Raw genomic sequence first — 22,937 nt, 5'->3', positions numbered from 1 at the left:
ATACTCCCTCCGTCCCTTAATAAATGACCTAATTGACAATATGCATTATTGACTTGATATACTTTGACCATACTTTTCTACTAATTCACAAATATAAATAATAACATGTAAGATGTTGTTGGATTCGTCTCGATAAGTATTTTTAAAATATTAAATTTTTAAAATTTTTTTTAGTAGAGAATTGAAGATATCAAAGATAAAACATATGCATTGGTATGTGTGTCAGAGTCAACTAGGTCATTTATTTAGGGACGGAGGGAGTATATATTTAATTAAAAATTTAAGATTTTGAAACTTTTAATCTTTGGTTTTTTAATCAAGCCGTTTTATCTTTTGATTCTCTCTTACTTTTATCTTTTTCATTTATTTTTGGTCAAAAAGAAAAACTAATTTTTTATATCTTAAATTGTTTGTTTTGAATGTATATCTCTTCACTTAATTGTTTGTTTTGAAAGTATATATCTTCACTTAATTGAGTCAAAAAAATTATAAATTAAAATATTTACTTAAAAATTAAAATTTGAAGATTTTAAAACCTTTTTATCTTTTGGTTTTTTTACTCAAACCGTTTTTGTCTTTTGATCCTCGCTTTCTTTTATCTTTTGTGAAAGGAAAAGAAAAAACAAGTTTATCTTAAATTGTTTATTTGAAAGTTTACCTTAAATTGTTTATTGATAACTAGCGAAAAGGCGTGCACTCATGTGCTCGTCTTTTCACTCTTTTTATTGCGCTAACGTTTGAAACTATGAACGTGTTTTTTTATGAAATTTTGATTTTGATTAAAACTAAAAAAAAAATATAAATGATTGTTGCTTTCAAGTTATAAAAAAATCAAACTAACCATGATTATTTATTTCAACGACACCAACAATAATACAATATAACAAAAAAAAATATAATCAAAATTTTTTATTATAGAAAAAGTTATTTATGGGTATTTTTTGAAAGAAAAAAGTCAACCCAAAAGAACTGAAATGGTAGTTTTCTTTATATATAATATAGATAAATCACTATTACTCTATTTGTTTCTTTCTACGTTTGATGCTTTATTTTGTGTTCCTGATTAATTGTCGTTATGATTTTTTAAGGGAATAATCTGTCAATTATATTTGTTTCTCAATTACTCATGCTTACTCTTTTTCAATAAAAACTAATTAATGATATGTATTTGAAAAATTCAAGTTTGTTTTCTTAAAGACAATTTTTTTGAAAATAAAATTTTGTTAACTATAATAGTGCATCCTTGAAAAGGAAAAAAGTTAAATTGTGTGAAGGAATAGATGACGAATGTTCAACAACCATTGGATTGCACGTTGGCCATGTTTTACTTTTATTTATTCAGAAAGTATAAAATCAGTGCCACTTTTTATCTTATGGATGTCGTGTGTTAAATCTGTCGCACCATATGAGACTAATATTTGTCTTGTACCTAAATGTGACAATCCAAATAATATGAAAGACTTAAGACCAATCTCGTTGTGTAATGTGCTTTATAAGATGGTTTCTGAGCTTCTTGCAAATCGATTGAAAAGGTGCTTGGACCATTGTGTTTCATCTGAACAATCACCTTTTGTGGAAGGTCGACCAATCTTAGACAATGTGCTTATAGCCATGGAAATTATTCATGTAATGAAGCACAATACAAAAGGCTACCGTGGTGATCTAGCTCTCAAAATCGATATTAGTAAAGCGTATGATCAAGTGGATTGGGGTTTCCTTCGAGTTGTGCTGGTAAAAACGGGGTTTGATGCGAAATGGGTGGAATGGATGATGATGTGAGTAAGCTCTGTCACTTATTAATTATGTTCTGATGAATTTTGATCGTGTTGGTCTTATAACTCCGGGAAGAGGGTTGTGTCAGGGGGACTCTTTATCTCCTTACTTGTTTATCCTGGTCGCGGAAGGACTTTCAACACTTATCCATAAGCCATGGGGGACAGCGTGTTTCATGGTGTGGAAATTTGTCAAGGTGTTCCTTTGGCCTCACATCTTTTTGCGGACAATTGCTTCTTGTTTTGCAGGATCAATGTCATAAAAGCACAAACACTCTTACACCATCCTTAAGGTGTACGAGGAGGCGGCATACTCATTTTATAGATTATTAATATGATGCATAAGTGAGATAAATTATAGGATTAATTAAGTTTTTAGTCCCTATAAATATTCACAGTTTTGTTTTTAATCCCTACAAAATAAAATCACACTTTTTAGTCCCTATAAAATTTTCCATAAGCACTTTTAGTCCCTGTCAAAAATTTTCATTAACAGTTTTGGTCCCTAAAATGCTTAAGAAAAATGTCACAGTGACTAAAAAGTGCGATTTTATTTTGTAAGAACTAAAAACAAAACTGTGAATATTTATATGGACTAAAAACTTAATTAACCCAAATTTATTTTACATAATGTATAAACAAGTTTTTATCATTTAATCGCCAAATTATACCATTAAATTAAATGAAAGTTTGATATTATTTATTGATTTAATGGTAGAAAAAATATATTTATGCATCTAGCACGATCATTTATAGTCAATTCAATATAATAATCTTCTTTAAAAAAAAATTCAATATAATAATCTTTTGACAAGTACTCGTCGTCGATATTGGAAGTATCACAAAATCTCTTTTGTTGTGTTTTTTTTTTTCCTTATGATAACGTCATGATGGAAAAGGATGTTTTTGATGTACTGTTGTCAAACATGCTTAGAGGCTGCGATGAAATAAATGAATGGTTACACATTTTAGTTCCTTTTCAGAATTTTGGACTTTTTACATTTTCGTGTCCATTGATTTTCTGAAGAGTTAGGCCAAAATAAGGGCCATCCATAAAAAATTCTTGGTTCAATAATTCTGTAGGATCTTGTTTACCAATCATTTTTAGTGACATGACTTTTTTTTTTTATATAAAATTTCAGTGACATGAATTTAAAAAGGCTTAACCACTAATCTTTGACATGAAAATTAATTTCATAATAACCGTGGGGAAATTTTCAATAAAGAATACAGTCGTTAAAAAATGTTTGGATTTTTTCGACTGGTTCATGTCGTTTTCTTTTCCTGACCAAGTTCGTGTCATTTTCCTAATTCTTGACGCTGTCGATAGATTGTATTTTTTTTTTATGAGATGCCAATAAGTTGAGTTTATTAGGTCTTCTTATTTTGAGAATGCTCGTGTTAAATTCAGCAAGAGAAAATTAAGTGAGGCAGCTTATGTTTTAGCAAGGATAGTCTGATCTTTTAACTAGTTCTAACATTTTTACTGAGAAGTGAGAATCCAACATGTATTTAAGATTTTTTATTTAATCTTGTAGATATAATAACAGCTGTCATTGAAAATTCACACATGTTGGATTCTCAAGAAATAGAAGAGTTGAATCTGTTAATAAAAAAAATCTAACCTAACATTTCTTGAGAATTCGAACTTGAATACAACGTCTGACCTAACAATTGTTAATATTAAATTGTAAATGACATAAGTTGAGATTCAAACTTGAACACATGTTGAGATTCGAACTTGATCACAACGTCTGATTTAACAATTTTGATATATTTATTAGTTGAATTATGAGTTATGGTTTGCCTTCAAGATATTATTATAAGTGAAATGTTATGTGCATCTTTTAATAAAAAAAAATGCATGTCATAAAAGTATTAACCATATCCACCATAGTTAATGATATTCATTGATAGAAATTATGAAAGTGATACATATAATTATTCCAATTCAAGAAGGAACAGGTCTCCATAAAAACGAAGGAAAGACTTTATTCATTATTTCATTCATCGTATTTTTTTTACCGTATAATAAATATTTACGTAGTAGAAGAGGTAGTTGGTAGCTACCATGGATAATTTATATAGGGGTTGGGGTTCGAACCACGGATTCCCCACTTCTCCACACATAATGTGTGTGAATCTAGCCACTAAACTATTTGATAAAAAAAAATAAAAAATAAAAGTAGTTTCTAAACCATCATTTTCTAACTCTATAAAACTACTAATTACTTATATACAATTAATAATATAATATTAACATTCCGACAGAATACTAATACATGTATACATAATCAATAACATATACTATATATAAATATATATTTTATATATGTGCATATCAGACACACATTTTGATTGGTCAAGATTTTCATAGATTCCATCAAATCATGTGAGTCTCGTATGAGAGAGTCGTATGCATTTTAATTAATAAAAGATATTGTGTGTTAAATGTGTTGCTAGCATTTTAATTAACAAAATGAGACGAGATTAGTTATTTTTTATAGAGTGAGAGAATATTTTTCTTCTAGTTTATGTACAAGCTGCAATGGACTATGTGTCACTTTTGCTAGAAAATGAAAATTGAGATGCGAAGATGCTTATGAATAATTATTGTTGATGCGATTTGTTTACTTTTGTGCATAGGGTCTGCAAGAGTAGTTGAAGTTGTTTGTTGATAGGTTGGTTCTAGGAAGGGTTTTGGGGTACAATTTGCCTGGTGTTTTGTTTGAGCTTTTAGCTGTGGAGGGTGCTATAGTATACCACCGTTGGAGCTGGTTTTATAATGTAATGCGGTGACGCTTTGGGGTTAATGTGGGAGGTGTTGTGCAGGTTTGGGAGTGATGTAAGTGTTGGTTGGTTGGTTAGAGCATTGTAGTTGGTTGTAGGGGTGTTTTTATGCTGAAGTTCTGGGTAAGGAGGGACTGTGGAGTTGTGGTATGGCAAGCTGTTGTGTTCAGCTGCCTGCGGTTTTGGTTTTGTGGTGGATGTTATTAGGTTCTTTGAAATTGGCAATTAGCCCTCAACTCTCAGTTGGAACTTGATTTTGAAATCGGCTGCAGCGTTCATCGCATCACATATTTTCGATAACTAGGAAGCCATTCAACCACTACAAAGCAACATTGTGAACGAAGAAAAAAACAAACATATATATGTTGCTCCATGACACCACTTAAACTACGGCAGAGAAAAACTGGCTGGCAGAACTTAGAATAGACGGTGGTTACCTTTTACAACATGATCAAAAAGATACAATAGACCATGCTTGTTGGAACCCTCCAATCCTAACTATGGAATGACCAAAACTAACTAAACTTGCAAACAAATGTGATGCTGGAAAAAAAAAAAAAAGACAGGGAAGAACCAGCCTTCAAGTTGGGTCAGGTGAGACACAGCAACACATTGATAGGAAAAAAAATCCATATTAAGACATCACAAATTCCCTATCTATATTGAAGATTGGCAACTAAGAGCAAAACATTTGTTTATTATATAGTTTTAGCCATAGACGTGCCAAAAAAATCTGGAAAATGCCAAGCATTGAAAAGGATTTAAGCTCATGAATGATAGGTGTTTAATTAGTTCCCTTGCGGTCATGAATTTTCAATCCACCAAACCTTGTAAAGTTAAATGTGTAGTATTTGGGGAGTAAACCTTTCCATGGATATGTGGTGTTGCACTTAAATCCAATATCTAGACTAAAAAATATAACCTATATGACCGAATTATGATAAACTATATATATAACCAAATTTGAACATAAGACATAAACTTGCATAGCCATATGAAATGAATTTAAAAAATAGAAAGTCTTTAATGAAGATAATTTTTAAAATCACATGTTTATAAAGTTCAACACTATTCAGGTGTTCAAGTATTTTCTATGTTAATTGAGATAAATTGAAAAAACGAGTTTAGTTGCATTTTTTTTAAGCAAAGGATGGATACGAAGAGGGGCAAAGCAGTTGGCAAATGCCAAACTAAACTTACAATTACAAACGATGACAATAAGTAAATCAACCTCAGAAATGTAGTAGAAAACAACTATTTCTTTTTTGAAGCACTTAATTAAAAAGCAACTTAGTGAATGCCTTAAAGGTACCAAATGAATTTCAAAACAGGCATCACATTACATAGAATAATCCAATATCTCTAACAAAGTTGAATTCAACACATGACAATATGTAAAAAACCACATAATAAAGATGTGATCATTTCATCTACTGCTTCAATTCGGTTTTCTTCTTCTGCCACAGGCGATCAATTCCACTGTCAGCATCTCCCTGAAAATAAAACAGACATCAATATATCATCAAAGTAATTTCCAAGGAATGACATGAATTAGAATGCGTACAATTTTATACTTATAATATGTCCAACATAAATATAAAGGTTTTCATCCTTAGTTCCCTACTTATTTCAGTGTTTTTCTAATAACAATCGGTTATAAGACATTTTTCAGAGTTTTATTGGTTGATAAAAATAACAATACACATCGGTTAACTTCACTATATGTTTTCTGCTTTCAAAAAATACACAAACATCAGTTGTATGTAGATTAGTTATAATATATTAAGAATTCAGTGTATAAATTTGTTATAATTTACCAAGATCATGCAGAAAATTTGTCAAATCTCTAGCCTATATTGTTTAGTTTTTGCCACAATTGCAAAATTTGAAAAGAAACCATGCTCATAATTTGTAAACTTAGAGTGTGTTTGGATGGAGGAATGTTTTGAGGGAATGTAATGTTTTGAGGGAATTCAACTACTTTGGTGAATTCTATTGTTTTGAATTCACCTCAAAGTAGTTGAATTCCCTCAAAACATTACATTCCCTCAAAACATTCCCCCATCCAAACACACTCTTAAGCAAGGAAAATATCTATACCAAATATAAAATACAAGTTTAAAGAATGCAAAGTAAACTACTAGAAGACCAAATCAAAGAAACACAGGGTATTAAACAGATAAAACCAAATCATGACAAAAAAATTGAACACACACAATAAGTTTCTAATAAATAGGTTTTTAATAAATAGGTTAAATAACAATATAGGATATATAGTTAAACACTTTGAGTTTAAGTTAATTCAAATCATATCCAGAGATAACACAATGACATTTAAAAAAGAGTGAAGACTCAATTTGGTCCCTCGCAAATTTCTTGAGGCCCATTGGTCCTGGCAATTGGGCAGAGGAAAAAATCATCTATTGTTCATCACAGCAGAGAGACTAATTTATATCTAAAATGAAAATGCAAGGGACTAGTTTGGGTTGAATTTTTTGCCAGGTACTAAGAGACCATTTGGGTTGGCTTATTTTTCAGCTTATGAAAATAAACAAGCTTCTGTATTAATTCATAAGTTATCAGCAAAATGTATCTTCATAAGCTGTTTTTCACAAACTACGATTACAAGCTTTATGATAATACATATAAGCTTTATTTATTTGCATAAACTGTTTTGCACAAGCTAAAAAAATGAGCCAATCCAAACAGGCCTAAATTGGATAGAGAGAAAATTATGTTGACTAAATTGAGTGTAGTATGCTCAATAAACAAACAAATCAAAACATCACAATAATTAAAAACACAAAAAATTAACAATTAAATCCGCATAATGAGCAAAAAAAATACTAAACCATAATAATTCACTATACTAAATCCTAAATCAATACAAATCATAAAAAAATAGAGTAGAAAATAGATACCTGAGCACGAGTGAAGCCACAGAGAGCAAAAGTGGAGAAGTGACCATTGTAAACACCGCTCTCATCCAAATGACCTATGTTAAGCTGAACTGAAGCATGATCCTTCGCAGTGATCAATCTGTTTGTAGCAGAACTGAAACAAAATCCGAAGTTCAAATTCCATAATTGAAACAACAAATACAAACCCTAATTTTTAAATCAATAACAAAAAGTGTGCATACCACTTCCTAGGAATGTAGAGCTCGGTGATTTGTCCTTCTTCGTTCTGCATCTTGAGGTTTGCTGAGAAATTCCCTTGACAACAAAAATCTAAGGAAAAAAAACTGAATTAGAATATAAAGAAGTAGATTTCGATTTGAATAATGAAATGGAGAAGGATTCAAATTGGTTCTGAGAGAAGAGACGAACCGAGAGAGAGGTTAGAGATGCAGACAGACGCAGAGGGGGGCAGTGCCGAAGAGAAGAAACTACAAGCTGTTATAAACCTAAACCCTAGAATTCATGGGCCGGGTTTTTTAGATTTATAATAGAGCCTCGTATGGACAAGTTACTTATTGCACCTCCTCTTTTGAGAAAAAAATAAAAAGCTGATGAATTTTGTATAAGTTATAAGTTGTTTTGAGGAGCTACCTTGAAGAACTTATGAAAATAAGTTGAAAATAATATAGAACATGCCATAAGTTGCTGTCATGACTTATCCCAATCAATCTCACAAAAGATTATGTTGGTAGATTTTTGGTGGTGGCCGAACCCTGGACCTTACATATATTATGCATTGTCCATACCAACTGAGTTAATTATGTTGGAAGATAAACTCAAACAACTTAGTACAAATATTTATTTTTTGTTTTAATGTTGGCAGATGCTTTTTTAAAAAAATAAAAATTGCTCATAATAAATTGTTTTAGTATGTTATACTTGTTTGGTATATTTTTTATTTTAACTTATAATTGTTGCTTTTTTTTTTTTTTAGAAATAAATGTATATCACATAGTATACATGCAATAATCCAATCAACATGAAAGAGTAGTAAAACTTAAATTTGAAAATAAAATAAAAAATAAAAAAACTGAGGAGAGAGGACTATCTCATATATCCACCCTATCTAACCTACGAGTAATTGTAATTTATCATCTTAGGCTCCGTTTGAGAGTTTGGAGAGGAGGGAAGAGTTTTGAAAAAAAAATGAATGAATAAGTGGAATAAATAGAAGACATAGGGAGGAAAGAGCTTTGAAGGTTAAATTTTTATTCACGATGCAAAATCCCTTGATTTGGAGAACTCAAAAATTATATTGGGGAGTGGTTTTGGGGTGTTGAAGGATTTAATTTATATGCATTTTTCAAATTCAATTTATGTTGTGATAATATTCTTAAAATTAAAAATATATTAATCAACAAACATTAGTTTATCATTTTCTAAAAAATTGTTCTTTTAAAAAGTGTGAAAGTTTTTTTTCCATTTATCTATATATTTTCAACCCTCGAAAACTTTCATTTCCTCTCCCCTCCAATATCTCAAATAAAGGCTTAGAGAACTCAATAATTCTAACAACTCTATAATATCAGTTTTTGTTTGTACAGCGTGAAAATGTTTGCACCAAAGATGTTTTGTACTTGGGCAACACTATACATCAATCTCGCGAATGTATCACGAGTGTGAAAGTGTTTTGATAACAAAAAAATAAAACAACTCCCACTTACGGTAGAGGGCGGCTACCGAAATTAAATGATATTGCTACTAGCTTGTCGTGAATTTCCGCAAATTGTTTTTTCGCTATATAAAACATTAGCCTTTGTACTTTATGGATGTCGTTGTGTAGTGGTTGGAGTTCAAATTCCAAATTTTTCATTTCTCCGTATTTATGGGGTGTGAGTCCAGCTTCAACTACTTTCGTTTATCCTAGTTCAACCAAAGAAATTGAGCCATCAAACCATTTAACTAAAAAATATGTTTTGTATTTCAAGATGAATCTGGCTCCATCTATAAGACTTAACCTAGTTCGTATCTTTACTTTTTCTTATGATTGGTGATAAAAGTTCAAAATTATAGTTCGACTATTTATTATTATAAGAGAATTACTACGATACAAAAACCTATAACAATAACTAGTCAACTATTGATCCAAAAATCATCAAAACTAAACAAACAATCATAAATAGCAATTGCAAAGGAAATGGAGATACTCCAAACCTCAAAATCCGCCAACCTTTGCATCATAATAACAAGCTGGAACTAGTGCATTGCCTACCTTAAGTCAGCTTATTTCATTATATACAATGAGGCTGGAACTAAAGCAATCTGACTTTTTCAGTTTAGCTCCCACTTCATTTGGTGATATCTTTTGAAACACTCTTTTTGGAGCGGGTTAGGATGAACTCAGTACTTTGACCACTAGGTTCAAGACTTGAAGCAACTTATTTTGTTTTTATGTCTCTCAGAGGAGAGACCACATGTTTGAAGGGAGGGTCCCATCAAAATTTCCTTTCTAAAAACTATTTATCAAAAATGATTTGAAACCTAGCATATATACATACAACAAAGTCGACCCAATATGTGATAACTAATAACAATGTAATATTTTTCTTATGACAAGATAATATTATATTATCGCTTTCCTTAAAATTTGATGGATTGTAAGAGGAGAAGAGCAACCATATATATATTAGTGATGCAAATTCTCATGTAAATTCTTTATTTAAACACTCTCCTTGTTTTGCTCCAAAACACTCGTTTACCGATTTAATCTCTCCTTCATATTGTTTTGACTTTTCTCTATTTTCACCCTCCCCCTTTTCCAAGAGAGAGAAAAAAGAAAAAGAAAAAAAAAAACTCCATGGCTTCTCAACCTTTGCATGAATCAAAGAGATCAAAAGCTAAGAGAGCACTACGTTCCCTAGGTATAGGAATTGCAATTCCCATTGCTCTCACATTGACAATAATCATCCTCTTTGGATCAGGCAGAAAGTACAATGTCTTAGCCAAACCATTTTGGTTTGCACCACTTTGGTATATTCATTTAGCCACGTTGGGTTCATCTTTCTTCATGGGTCTAGCTGCTTGGTTAGTTTGGGCTGATGGTGGATTTCAAGGTGAAACAGATGCATTGTCTTTCTATATAGCACATGTCTCTCTAAGCATTGTTTGGCATCCACTTGTTCTTGTTATGAATGCTTATTGGCTTGCCTTGGCTTCTGGTATTCTTGATTGTGCTACCCTTTTTATTGTTTACTTGAGGTTTAAAAAGGTTAATCCTTTTGCTAAAGATTTGGCTAAACCATGTTTGGCTTGGACTGCTTATCTTACTCTTATTAGCTTCAAGCTAATGCTTCTTTGATTATATAGTTTTGTAGTTGCTGTTATAAACTTGTTGATAATGGAAATTAATATCCATTTTAGATTTACCATAGGGGTATTTTAAGGAACAAAAAAATGTGTAATTTGTTAGCAATTTTAATGTTTGCTCTCATATTTATTCCTCTCTTTATTCTTTAATTATATCACTTAGTAATTCATTAGGAATTACAATGGATAGTAGTCTCTATCTAGTCGGATGAAAATTCGTGTTGTAATATAAATAATTGTCTCTATCATTTTATAAATATTAGATGTTAACTCGCGCAATGCGCATGTAAATTTAATGTTACTAAGGTTGAAATATTCGTTTTGTGATATTGAAGATTAGTATAAAGAAAGCTAGTATACAATTGTTGCGTAACCTTTTAAGAAAAAAAAAATATTGAAGTAATAAAACTCGAATTCAGTATACAGTAAAAGTCAATCCAAGTTGAATATTGGAATAAAAACGAGGGCTGTCTTTGACAATATATTTTAAAGGTGGCATTTAGCTTTGACCCTTGTAGTTTTGGTCTAAGATGGACCAATTTTTTTTCCACCTTTAGATTAAATCATCTAGCAATTCTTATCATGGTCTATCCACACCATATATAACCTATCAACTTTATCTCTCTTGTTGCAAGGTCCCTCTTTCAGACTTCATATCTTTTCTCTTTCAATGGGTTTGAAATTAAGCTTAATACTAATAATCAGAGAGTTTTGAAGTAAGAACATAAAAAGTCTCTATTCACAATCTCAACTCCCAAATAAACCAAAGCCAAAATTATACCATATTCAAAAAAAAAATTGTTGTAGTTGGCTCTGCTTTAAATCCCACATACCAATCCCTGCTACAACTTCTCCATTATCATAGAAACACGATTTCCATGGCTGAAGCAAGTTTCATAGTTTTTTTTTACAATGAGAAAATCCAAAACTCAAAGAAACTCTGCCATTACCAAACATGTGCCAAAAAGATAACAAAAATTCATAGAAAAAGAGATACAACCCTACGGCAGGCTACGCAATCTTGAGTTTGTCACTTGGGTTGTGAGTATTGTGTTAAATCTGGACATCATAGTTACAAGTAACATCGCATCTATGATTAATAAAATTTTAAAGTATTTAAGTTTTTTAAAATCATTTTATCAAATTTTGTTCATAATTTGATTAATTAAAGTAAGACTATTAAAATCCTGATAATAGGTATTAGGATTGTAAGAATTTTGAAATCCAACAAGTTTAATAGACATTGCTTGTATGGGCGAGGAAGTCTCGAAGATACAAGAAGAATGATAGAGAAAATGGTTAATTTAGTGTTTATAGATCATGGTAAGATTTAGTGGTTCATATAATCTAACCGTTGAAAAAATTGGTCTATGATGGACCAATATTTTCATGGGTTCATTTTATACATATTCTATTTTAAAAGTCAATCTAGGTTAAGTGAACAATTTTTTGTAATTACACATAATATGCAACATTATATTTTATAAAATGATACAGTTAAGTACACTTCAAGTTCCCAAGTCAAAACCACCGTACCAACCCAAGTGTGTTTTGTTTTTTTTTTTTTGTTTTTTTTTTTGTGTTATCTTTATTTTATAGACAAAACAATTGTTACTTGTAAGCATGTTAATGGTGCTAAGATTGCTTAGCTGCTTACCTTACAAATTTAATCATGTTTGGAAATAAATGTTTCGATTTCAAAAACTACAAAAGAAGGATGAATATAATGAACATCGTTTTTACATGACAAAAACATACTTTCTAATTCCACTTCATACGTGTGAGCATTGTTTTCATTCAACATATGAAATTGAAACAACCGAATGAGATTTTTATTTGGAAATTTTGGATTACGATGACTATTTAAAGTTTATTTTTGATGAAATTGAAACAATGTAACTTTGTCAGTGATGTTCAAAATGCTCAATTGATATTTGATAAAAATTCATATAAGAGATTTACATTGGGGGTAGGGTCGAGATGGCTAGGATAATAATTATCCTCGATAACATATGGGGAAATGCTAATAAATGACTTAATGACACCTTTTAAGAGTTTAAAATAGTATGTTTTTATAAAAGGAGAATGGTAATGAGTCCCCTAAAGTGCATTTCAATTTTTTTTTTCGACCATACACCAATTAAGGTCCGTGTAAACTATTTTTAACGGGCGACATTAGTTTTCATTTTATGGTTTGAACAATTTTTAATCAAGAATCAAACCTTGTTTTTGATTATGATAGGCGTGAGAATAACAAGGGTAGTGAAGCACCCCCTCTCTAATAAGACAACCCTATTTTTTCTATCACCGTTCTCTCTTTTATTTTCTACGCGGTTTGTGCCATTTGTTAATCCAAAATTATCCCGCTCCACCTTCTTTTTTTCCATCTTTTAATCTAAATATGCGATTTTCGCATAAATAATTTTTTATCAAAGATATTAACGACAATGTTCGTTGTAGCATATTTCTTTAATGACATTTCCATGCATGTTTTTTTCTTCAATAAATTATAATTTGTATATTATAATCATTTTCATTTTTATTTAAGATATTCTTCCAATGATAAACTGACATATCATTTTCATTTTCATCTTATGTAGCATTTTAGTTAAAAAAAAAATATGACGTATTTGACGAAATTAACAAATGATAAATTGTCGGTTTTTATAATGAATTAAGTTTTTTAAGAGATTTAAAAAAATAATTAAAAATTACAAAAAAAAATGAGGGAACTGGAGTATTTGTCATTGTACTAAATATTTACTTTCTCATATCTCAATAGATAGTTGATTTGTCTTTAAAAAAAAATTAAAAAGGTGAAAAAGATATAAAATAATTACTTTTTTTTTCTCCTTTTACAAAAAATTATTTTTTGAATTTTGTGATTCGGTCTAACAAGTTGAGTTTAACTAACTATATCAAATTGTTTTTTTTTTTTTTTTGGTCAAAATTGTTTTTAACTTTAAACGAGTCAAACATATTTTCGAGTGAAATCCAACTCACATACGATTTACATATATATTTTTTTTTTACAGAAACATACAATTCGCATTTAATAACAGTAAAACGGGTTTTTGTAGAGAACTATAAATAGAGAAAGAAAAACCGTAAAACACTGTTTCTGCTACTGAGTTCGGTCGGAGACAATGGAGGAATCGGCGGCGATAAAGCGGAAGCTGCGAGAATTCGCTTTAGCATCCGTCAATGAGCTGTCATCATCTCCATCTTCTGCTTCGCCGGGAGTTCTTCGCCTCACTGACGACACTCTTCAAATTCACCACGATTCTCATCAGATTGCTTTCGATGTTCATCTTCCACTTCTTCAGGTTCGATTCTGTAACACAACGTTTCATACTTTCATAGCTCGTTGTAACTTGTAAGAGAAAAAAGTTCATTTTTTTTTTGTTTAATGACAAATTAAGTTCAATTATTGATGAATTATGCTGTCATTAAATGAAATTTTATTTGGATATCAATTTAGGACACTTCAATTCAACAAGTTGAATATTTTAATTAGTTAATGTAGTTATAGTGTCGTCGAAAAGTAGCTATAGCATAGCGGAATTCTAACAAATCTGTAATAGCGGTTATAGTGGCGCTAGTTTAGCATAGCATAATTTTAAGTAACTGCTAATTTTCGCGATCTGTGATTGACAACACAGTGTAGTTCGCAGACACAGTTAATGAAATGTTGGATTTTGTTAATAAATATGTTAGGTGTCGTGACTTAGTAACCATATATTTAACATTCATTAACCACGGATTTGAATGTGATAAACCATAATTTGCAGGTGCGCGTAATTGAATGTTAGTTGGAACATTTGAAATTTTGGTTAATAGCCTTCAAATTGATGGTTTTGATATATTTATTAACAACTCATTGAATTTCGTTAACCACTTGTCTGAACTGCAGTGACCATTTAAAGTGTTATCGAATTTAGGTTTCGTAAATTGATCTTCAAATAACATTTTTGTGACTGAAAATATGGTTTGTGCTTTATGTTTTTCAGATATTTAGATTAGGTCCTGTTCAATCGGTTTGCATGGTGGAAGGTTCTGATGCAGGCAAACAGGTACAATAAATGCATCATCATCACTATTACAACCTCAATTAGGGGAATGGATCCTCTCACGTGTGATTTCCAAATGAGAGAGTAATGTGTGATCTCTCACCATTCAAAAGGAGAGAGAAATACATGAGAATTTTAGATGTGACAAATTTGAACGGTGAGAGATCAAACTTTACTCTCTCATGCGAGAATCACACTTGAGAGAATCCATTCCCCTCAATTAGTATTGTTTTATGAGTTTTATAGCACACTGCATTTTTTTTTAATTTTTTTTTATATTTTTACACAGACATCAAATAATGTCACATTTTAATGCGATATTCCTAAAGTTGTTTCCTTGTAAGATATGATTGGATGGATATAAATTAATATCATGGTCCTGCAGCATTTAATGTCGTTTCTGTCTATTGTTTCTTTGCTACTTGCACTGATCCTTGTGCTCTTGTGCGGTGTGTGTGTCATATTGTTTCCTTTTTAAAAAGGTTGATATACTGTCAAATAGTCGTGCTTTTTAACTATGCTATTTTTGAACCAGACATCTTATTCCAGGGGAGTTGCTATTCAGTTTAGAAATGAGGAAGAGAGTGAAGCCTTCCATTGTGTATTCCAACAATGGAAGAAGGAATTCAATGGTCAAGGTGCTACTTTGGAAAGTTTGTGTATACCTTGTTGTAGAATGACTTTTGCCAAACTGTTTTAATTTTGATTACTTCAGCTCATCTTTGGTTTTCTGAGTGACATTTATAAACCTAGTGAATGTTAATTTTTAGATTAGATGAGATACATAAAAATCAAAGGATATAAGTGTACAACATTTGTTATTTAGCATATTATTATTATTATCTGATTCCTGTTATCATTCAACATATATTTATAAAATCATATGGTTCAACCGTGTTTAAGATATTTGTAATGCTGTACTTGACAGGTATCAATGTGTAATTGACAAATTTATGACATTTTATAATTTTTGACAAAAAGTAGTTTTTTTTATCACATTACTTTTCATGTTTTACTGGATCTCATTGTAATTCTTATTTTCTAGGCATAATTGGGCCATGTCTTTGGTCCTATACCCCTCTTTTACGTTTCTTGATGCAGCTAGCATCTGAATTAGTGTTTCCATACAAATTCCCCATTAAATAACTTTATTGGTTGGCCTTTAAAAAAAAAAATTAACTATATTGGTTAAATGATTTCATTTTCAACTGTTTCTTTATCATATCTACATTTTTGTTTTAATTATAATTTTATGTGTGTAGTTTGCTTGCACAACAAGTTTGTTTGTTGGTAAGATAGGATATTTGTTTAATTACATATTTGATCGTTCAATTCAGGAGGGAACATACCAAATGGAGCTAATGTAATGACTTCTAAAAGCAAATTTGATGAAAAGATAGAGCCATCTTCTGCAAAAATGTATTTTCATTATTATGGACAACTTCTTCATCAACAAAACATGTTGCAGGACTACGTGAGGACAGGTTATACCTAATTGTATGCTAGCAGTCTTTTATTAATATATTTAACTGTATATTTATATTTATTCGACAAGTTTGTGATTATCTTTTGGTAGGATCATATTATGCTGCTGTTATGGAGAATCGCACTGATTTCTTTGGTCGTGTAGTAGTTGATGTTGGTGCTGGTAGTGGTATTTTGTCATTATTTGCTGCTCAGGTAACTAGGCACCTTTTGGCTGTCTAATTGTACCATATGCAAACTGTAGTTGGTTCTCATAATGAAAGCAGATGTGTTATTCCTTTGCAGGCAGGAGCAAAACACGTTTATGCAATAGAGGCATCTGAAATGGCAGAATATGCACGCAAACTTATAGCCGGGAACCCGCTACTGGGTCAACGGATTACCGTGAGATATTATTTCTTTCCAGTTTTTTTCTTTCTTTCTGTAGTCTGTTCATTAGTTATTGGATCCGTCAGGGAAATACGTACTGTATTAATTATCTATATATACAGGTTATCAAAGGCAGAGTCGAGGATGTTGAATTGCCAGAGAAAGCCGATATTCTGATATCTGAGCCCATGGGTAAGTTCATATTCTGCTTGCAGTCGATTATTAAATGAATGATGATATTTCCATTCGTTAGTTGAGTTACATTATTTGAATAGACTTTTCTATTGCTGCTCCGTGTTGTCGAGATACGTTGTGACTTAACAATTCTAAATGTATTTTGTTGGGTCGTAACATATTTTTTTATCCTTTTGTTGGTATTTCTATAACCTGGAATTTTCTGTTTGTGCAGGCACCCTGTTAGTCAATGAAAGAATGCTGGAGTCTTATGTTATTGCCAGAGATAGGTTTCTTACCCCCAACGGCAAAATGTTTCCAACATCGGGAAGGTTTGGTTGAACTTTGAAGCATCCTTTATTTTTATCTTTTTATTGTGTTTCTGTCATACTACAAAGTGTTATTTTGATGATATGAAATTACAGATGAGAATTTTAAGACAATCACATTCCATTTAAAAGTTATGCATGCATAGATTTTGTTTTTAATTTCTTGTCCCACTTTTTTCATGTGTAGATGCATGTTCTAAATACGAAATTTTTGTTTTGAAAATGCTACGTTTTTTTACCAATAAAAAAATGCTACATTGTTAGCCCTAAATGGTTTGGATTTTGAAGTTTGCATTTTCTCCCAACTTGTTACAGTTGTCTAAGAGTTATTTGTCTCATTGTAACCTTGAACTTTTACATCTGTAGGATTCACATGGCACCTTTCAGTGACGAATATTTGTTTGTCGAAATTGCTAGTAAGGTGCGCAATTATATGTGGAGATTTACACTGACATATTTACTTCTGCACGTACTTCTTTGATATATTTCAGTACACTATACGGACATGCATATTTGTAACTTGTCAGAAGAATGATACTTGAATTTTGAAAGAATGAATATGTATGTGAATTGTGATAAATACGTTTGTTGAAATTGTTAATATGATTCACAATTTTATTTGTGTGTGTATGTTCACACAGGCATATACATATATCTTTCAGTAATCATACTTCTCTTAGTTCTTTGATATGTCTTTAAATGGAGTAAGGATCCTCACGGAGAGGATTCTCACTAAATATTGACTTGTCTAAGCACTAAATTAGCATCAAGATAACATAAAAGGAGACTTATATTTGTAAAAAGCCTCTTCAAGATTATTGCACCACCAATGAATGGTACATCTAGTCAGATGTATCTCTTACTGGGCTCTACTGCAATTTTCTAGTTAACTGGATAGCAATATCCAAACAGACCACCAAAAAATAAAATTCTTTTGCTTTATCGAATCCAAGTTGTTAGACGTTGGTTTCATAATGTGTTTTAGAGTTGTATCATTATCTAGCAATCCTTTGGTGATTGTCAATATTTAATAAGAGGAACCATCCTATTTTTTGACTGTTCTTTATATTCCTTTCTCTACATATACTTTTTTCCCTCTTTCTTTAATGCAATTATCAATATTGTGCACTCAGGGGCTGTTCTGGCAGCAACAAAACTATTTTGGTGTTGATTTGACGCCCTTACACAAGACTGCCTTTCAAGGATACTTTTCTCAGGTATCTAAACCTGCCTGGTTTCATAAAATTAAGTAAAGCTTTCTAATTTATTCTATGAAGGTATTTTATTTTTAAACTATATCCATATAGAATCTTCCACACCAATTAGAGTATTGAGTCAAAACTTGTCATCTCTTTCTATTTTCTTAATGTTTGAATATTTTTACAATACCACAAGTCCTATGTTTAAAGTATCTTGGGTCTATGTTGCAAAATGATGAGGAGATAAAGGGAGATGTCCACCACATGATCCAACTAATGGAATTGATGGGCATGATAAGAGTGTAGTTGGTAACATTGGGATTGAGCCTTGAGAGTGATTCTCATCTCAGTAGTAAGGGTATTCTCTCAGGAGAGTATCATTTCTGCAAGAAGGCTTATACCTTCATCCATTTGTATCACGGTAGTGTTCCATACAGTTGACAGAGGACTCATACTCAGTTTATGTTAATACCGTTATAATTTATAACCCTTTCTGTTCCATATATATAATTTTCTGAATATTGTAAGATCTTAAGTACCGTGTTACGATCCCAAAATTTACTATTTTGACTCCCTTTCCCAATTTTTGGTAGGATCTTCATTTTAAACACCTTGTTGATTATCACAGTAAAGCTTTATAGGTTCACTCCATCTTCATTCCTTCTAAAATATTTTGAGCCAAGGTTTAGCACTAGAACGAGCCAACACATTTTTTCTCTTTTACTACTCCAAGTTACTAAATTTCCTCAAAGAAAGGTACAATACCCAATTATGGAACTCCTATTTGTAACTAACCCTGCATAATCACATTGGGGGCATAAGACTCTATAATCGCATTGCAATATTGTTTATATACAATTCTTTTTCCTAGGTTTCCCTTGAGGTACTACAGAATTTATAAGCTTGTAAATGATGATTGACCAATTGAATACAATTTCAGGAGAGTAATTCAGCTATCACTGTTTCCTCATATTCATTGAACCTATTCTACTTGATCTACAAAGAATCTTATCTAGGCTACTTGAAAAGTGGAAAATCAATATAATTGTATTTCCAGCAGTTACTAAAGTTTATGATGTGGTTGAAATATTTATAATATATTTATTCCATTTTGTTTTCCTCTTCTCCATGCAGCCTGTTGTGGATGCTTTTGATCCAAGGTTGTTAATATCTCCTCCTATGTGCCATCCGATGGACTTTACCAAAATAAAGGTAGGCATTAATTATCTTTTCGACATACTTTTTTTGAGGTCTTGTTTATTTGACGAGTTTCCACTTTTTCATAAAACAAGCTGGTCTGTTTTGATATCATTTTCATGCTTGTATTCCATCTAATGCATGTTTCTTTTAACATTAAATATCATTTTCTTTTTGAATTTTTTTTTCAATGTTGGAACTTTTTTTTTTTTTTAAGATTTTCATCTGGTGGTCTTCATTTCTTGTGTTCTCCGTTGGAATAAATATTCTGAGATCTTTATTGGTTAAGCCATGTATTTGTTTTGGGTTATTATCGTTGTGTTTTGCAATGGTTCTGCTGCTGGTTAGGAACTCGGTTGTATTCATTTTGGTGTTATGCTCTTTTATTACTGCTTGAATAAAATGACCTAGGAATGTATGCTGAAATAATTTTTTATTCTATAGGAAGAAGAGCTTTATGAAATTGACATTCCTCTCAGATTTATAGCCAGTGTGGGCGCCAGAGTACATGGTTTGGCATGTTGGTTTGATGTACTGTTCAATGGAAGGTAACCATTATTCTATTCGTGGGGTTTTACTTATTTTACTATTCATCAAAGTTTTGTCATTATTCCTAGCAAATAACTTTTCATGCAATTGTTCCAATTCCACAGTACTGTGCAAAGGTGGCTTACAACTGCTCCTGGTTCACCAGTAACTCATTGGTATCAGCTACGCTGTGTTCTATCCCAGCCCATTTATGTTATGGCAGGGCAAGAAATTACTGGCAGGCTGCACTTGGTTGCCCACAGTGCTCAAAGTTACACAATCTATTTAACATTGTCAGGTTGGTCTTTTTTTTATGTTCTTTCTTGTTTGTATACACCTTGCTTTATGTAGTGGATTAATAAATATCAATTTGCATATAGCTAAAATGTGGGGGCCTGGTGCTGAACAAGGAGGGATTCTTCAAACATCATCCTGTAAACTTGATCTGAAAGAACCATACTATAGAATGTCTCAACAACAATCTTATCCAACAACCCAAGATCAGCCACAAGCTCAACCATTTTTGCCGACACAGGTATTCATTTTATAATCATATATTTTCCATTGCATGTTACTTAGCGAACTTAAATTCTATAGAAAATTTGAAACTGAAAATAGGTGGGTTTGTTTTCACTCTTATGGAGTCCGTTAGATCAATTTGAAGGGGAGTTTCAAATGATAATTTTATAGGGGACCCTAGGAAGTATGTTTTCAATTTAGGAAGAGTTAAAGAAAGTGGGAATTGCAGTTTCGTGTTGGCAAAGAGGATTAATGATTTACAAAACAAAACACTAACTGATTTATAAGTCACTATTTTCCTTGATGGAAACATTGTTGGGGGAGTCTCTTATATTGGAATTCATGAGAAAAGTTCTAGAAACCGCTCTTATAATCCTCTCAAGGTGGGCACTATCACATTAAAATTTAAGAGTAATGAAAACCGATTTCCTAAAAGCAAGGATGTTGTTAGCAATTTTTTGGTTCTTTTACTGCATAAATGTTGTCAGTGATGTCAGTTTCTTTGGCAGGATGTAAAGATCAAATCTCAGGATTTTGACGACACTGAGATAATGCAAGAGCCTTCACCTAATTCATGTGTGCAGATTGATTCGTTTATGCAGAACACATAAGTTGATGAATGCTACTAACCTGTGCATCTGTATGTCACATGAATAAGCTAGTGGGGGGAATGTGTCCGTCTTGTATGGAAATACCCCTTGCCTGTAAATTAATCAAAGCTGCATCCGCTGTGTATTGTGAGTGTTTGTGCTGCTGGTTTTGCATTTGATTGCATAATATTTAACCAGTAATATATTGAATCCTTTATGCCTGGGAGATTGAGAACTGTTGTAAAATTATTAGAGCTGTTGTATTTTTTTTATTTTACTTCATATCTTGGTCAAAATAGCTCCTCTAAGGTTAAGGTTCAGAAATATATTTTCAGCCTATCTATGGCTCATTAGCTTGTCCGATCAAATTGTCATTCTTGACGTGTGATGTTTAAAGTAAAAAAAAGAAAGAAAAAAAACTTGATGTTTAGTGATAGTTTGGCTTCATTTATTTAAGGTTCTAAAATTGAGATTGAGCCGAGGAAGGTTGGTCTATTGAATAAGGATGATATTTATGTTCACAAGGCTGCGGTTCAAATTTTGCTGTTACAAGAGGATAACTTTGTAAGTACTTCTAAAATATTGAGTTGTGAGATAATAAAGAATTTCAAGCAGAATTAAACAAAGAAGTTGCAAATGTTCCAGGCTCTGTTTCCATTTGTTATTATATATTAAAAAAAAAAAAAAAAAAAAAAACATGTTTCCAATTGTTGTCTGGTGAGTGTTCTCTGGATAGTCCTATGTAGCTCGATCACCAATTCACCATCGTAAATTGCTACATAAGGCTCATAGCAGTGAAGCATCACCATGTGTACAATCACACTGCCCCTTTTCCGGCAAGTCGTGCTGCAATGGAAGAACTTGAGGTTGTATAATGACCTTATATAAAAATCTTTTCTCCAACTCGTGAAGGAGTTACTCAAAATGGTCTTGTTGGGTGTTGTGATACTTCATTTTTCGTACCATGAATTTGAACGAGATTCATCCCTGTATCACAGGCATAGATAGGATAGCATGTGACCAAACCTCAAAGAGACGTTAGTCTGTAGGAGGGGACATTGCTGGCTGGGAGACTCAAGTGGTGCTTCTTGAACTACAACGCAAGATCCGTAATTTTAGTTTTTAGAGAAAATTAAAATTTGCTTGATCGGATGGTTACGAATCTCCTGGCTACATGAATGCACATAGTCAGTGATCACATAGAATCCGATTCGTTTTTTTTTTTGGCACCGAGGGTGAGAGATTGTGCGCGGGTTTAGAGAGACAGGAGAAAAGAATATTTTGATGCATATGATATTGAGTAGGATGGTGAGGAATAGACTAACCCAAAGACAAATAATATGGTATACAGTGGATCACTATTAAAATCAATTTAAGTTAACTGGTCCCACTATAAAATACAAACTTAAAATCACAAGAAGATAAAGGGGACTCATTCAGAAGTCTTCACATGCCCAAAGAGGTAAAAGAAGTCTTTGGCCACGTGAAAACTTCGGAATGTGTTGTGATTTTAAGATTGTATTTTGTAGTAGACCAACCAACTGCTTTCGGTCTAATTCTTTAATTTTAGGCAATTTGTTTTACTATCTCTATTATAGTTGTTCAGCTATCTGCTTAGTAGCCAAAGACTAGTATATCTTTTATAGTCC

The 22,937-nt window shown here is 31.8% G+C and overlaps 3 protein-coding genes across 3 annotated transcripts; 2 read left to right on the top strand and 1 right to left on the bottom strand.

Moving 5' to 3' along the window:
• Window positions 1–5,721: 5,721 nt before the first annotated feature.
• On the bottom strand, window positions 5,722–8,043 carry LOC25488134 (40S ribosomal protein S21-2). Its single transcript, XM_013607800.3, has 4 exons — window positions 7,892–8,043; window positions 7,705–7,792; window positions 7,484–7,616; window positions 5,722–6,055 (listed from the first exon to the last, which is right to left on the bottom strand). The coding sequence occupies exons 2-4, from the start codon at window positions 7,752–7,754 to the stop codon at window positions 5,993–5,995; spliced, it is 246 nt and encodes an 81-aa protein (XP_013463254.1). The 5' UTR covers window positions 7,755–7,792; window positions 7,892–8,043; the 3' UTR covers window positions 5,722–5,992.
• A 2,276-nt stretch (window positions 8,044–10,319) lies between these two features.
• LOC25488133 (translocator protein homolog) lies at window positions 10,320–10,820 on the top strand. The gene has a single exon (XM_013607799.1). The coding sequence runs from the start codon at window positions 10,320–10,322 to the stop codon at window positions 10,818–10,820; it is 501 nt and encodes a 166-aa protein (XP_013463253.1).
• Window positions 10,821–13,898: 3,078 nt separating this feature from the next.
• Window positions 13,899–21,656, top strand: LOC25488132 (probable histone-arginine methyltransferase 1.4). The gene is made up of 15 exons (XM_013607797.3): window positions 13,899–14,154; window positions 14,839–14,901; window positions 15,434–15,536; window positions 16,236–16,382; window positions 16,475–16,578; window positions 16,669–16,767; window positions 16,875–16,944; window positions 17,162–17,258; window positions 17,622–17,676; window positions 18,389–18,472; window positions 19,589–19,666; window positions 20,096–20,199; window positions 20,305–20,477; window positions 20,560–20,714; window positions 21,208–21,656. The coding sequence occupies exons 1-15, from the start codon at window positions 13,975–13,977 to the stop codon at window positions 21,307–21,309; spliced, it is 1,614 nt and encodes a 537-aa protein (XP_013463251.1). The 5' UTR covers window positions 13,899–13,974; the 3' UTR covers window positions 21,310–21,656.
• The last annotated feature ends 1,281 nt before the right edge of the window (window positions 21,657–22,937 follow it).

This window comes from Medicago truncatula, chromosome 2 (genome assembly GCF_003473485.1).
Source record: "Medicago truncatula cultivar Jemalong A17 chromosome 2, MtrunA17r5.0-ANR, whole genome shotgun sequence".
NCBI classification, from domain to species: domain Eukaryota; kingdom Viridiplantae; phylum Streptophyta; class Magnoliopsida; order Fabales; family Fabaceae; genus Medicago; species Medicago truncatula.
The sequence above is the reverse complement of the archived record's forward strand: the minus strand, read 5'-3'. Positions and strand labels throughout refer to the sequence as shown.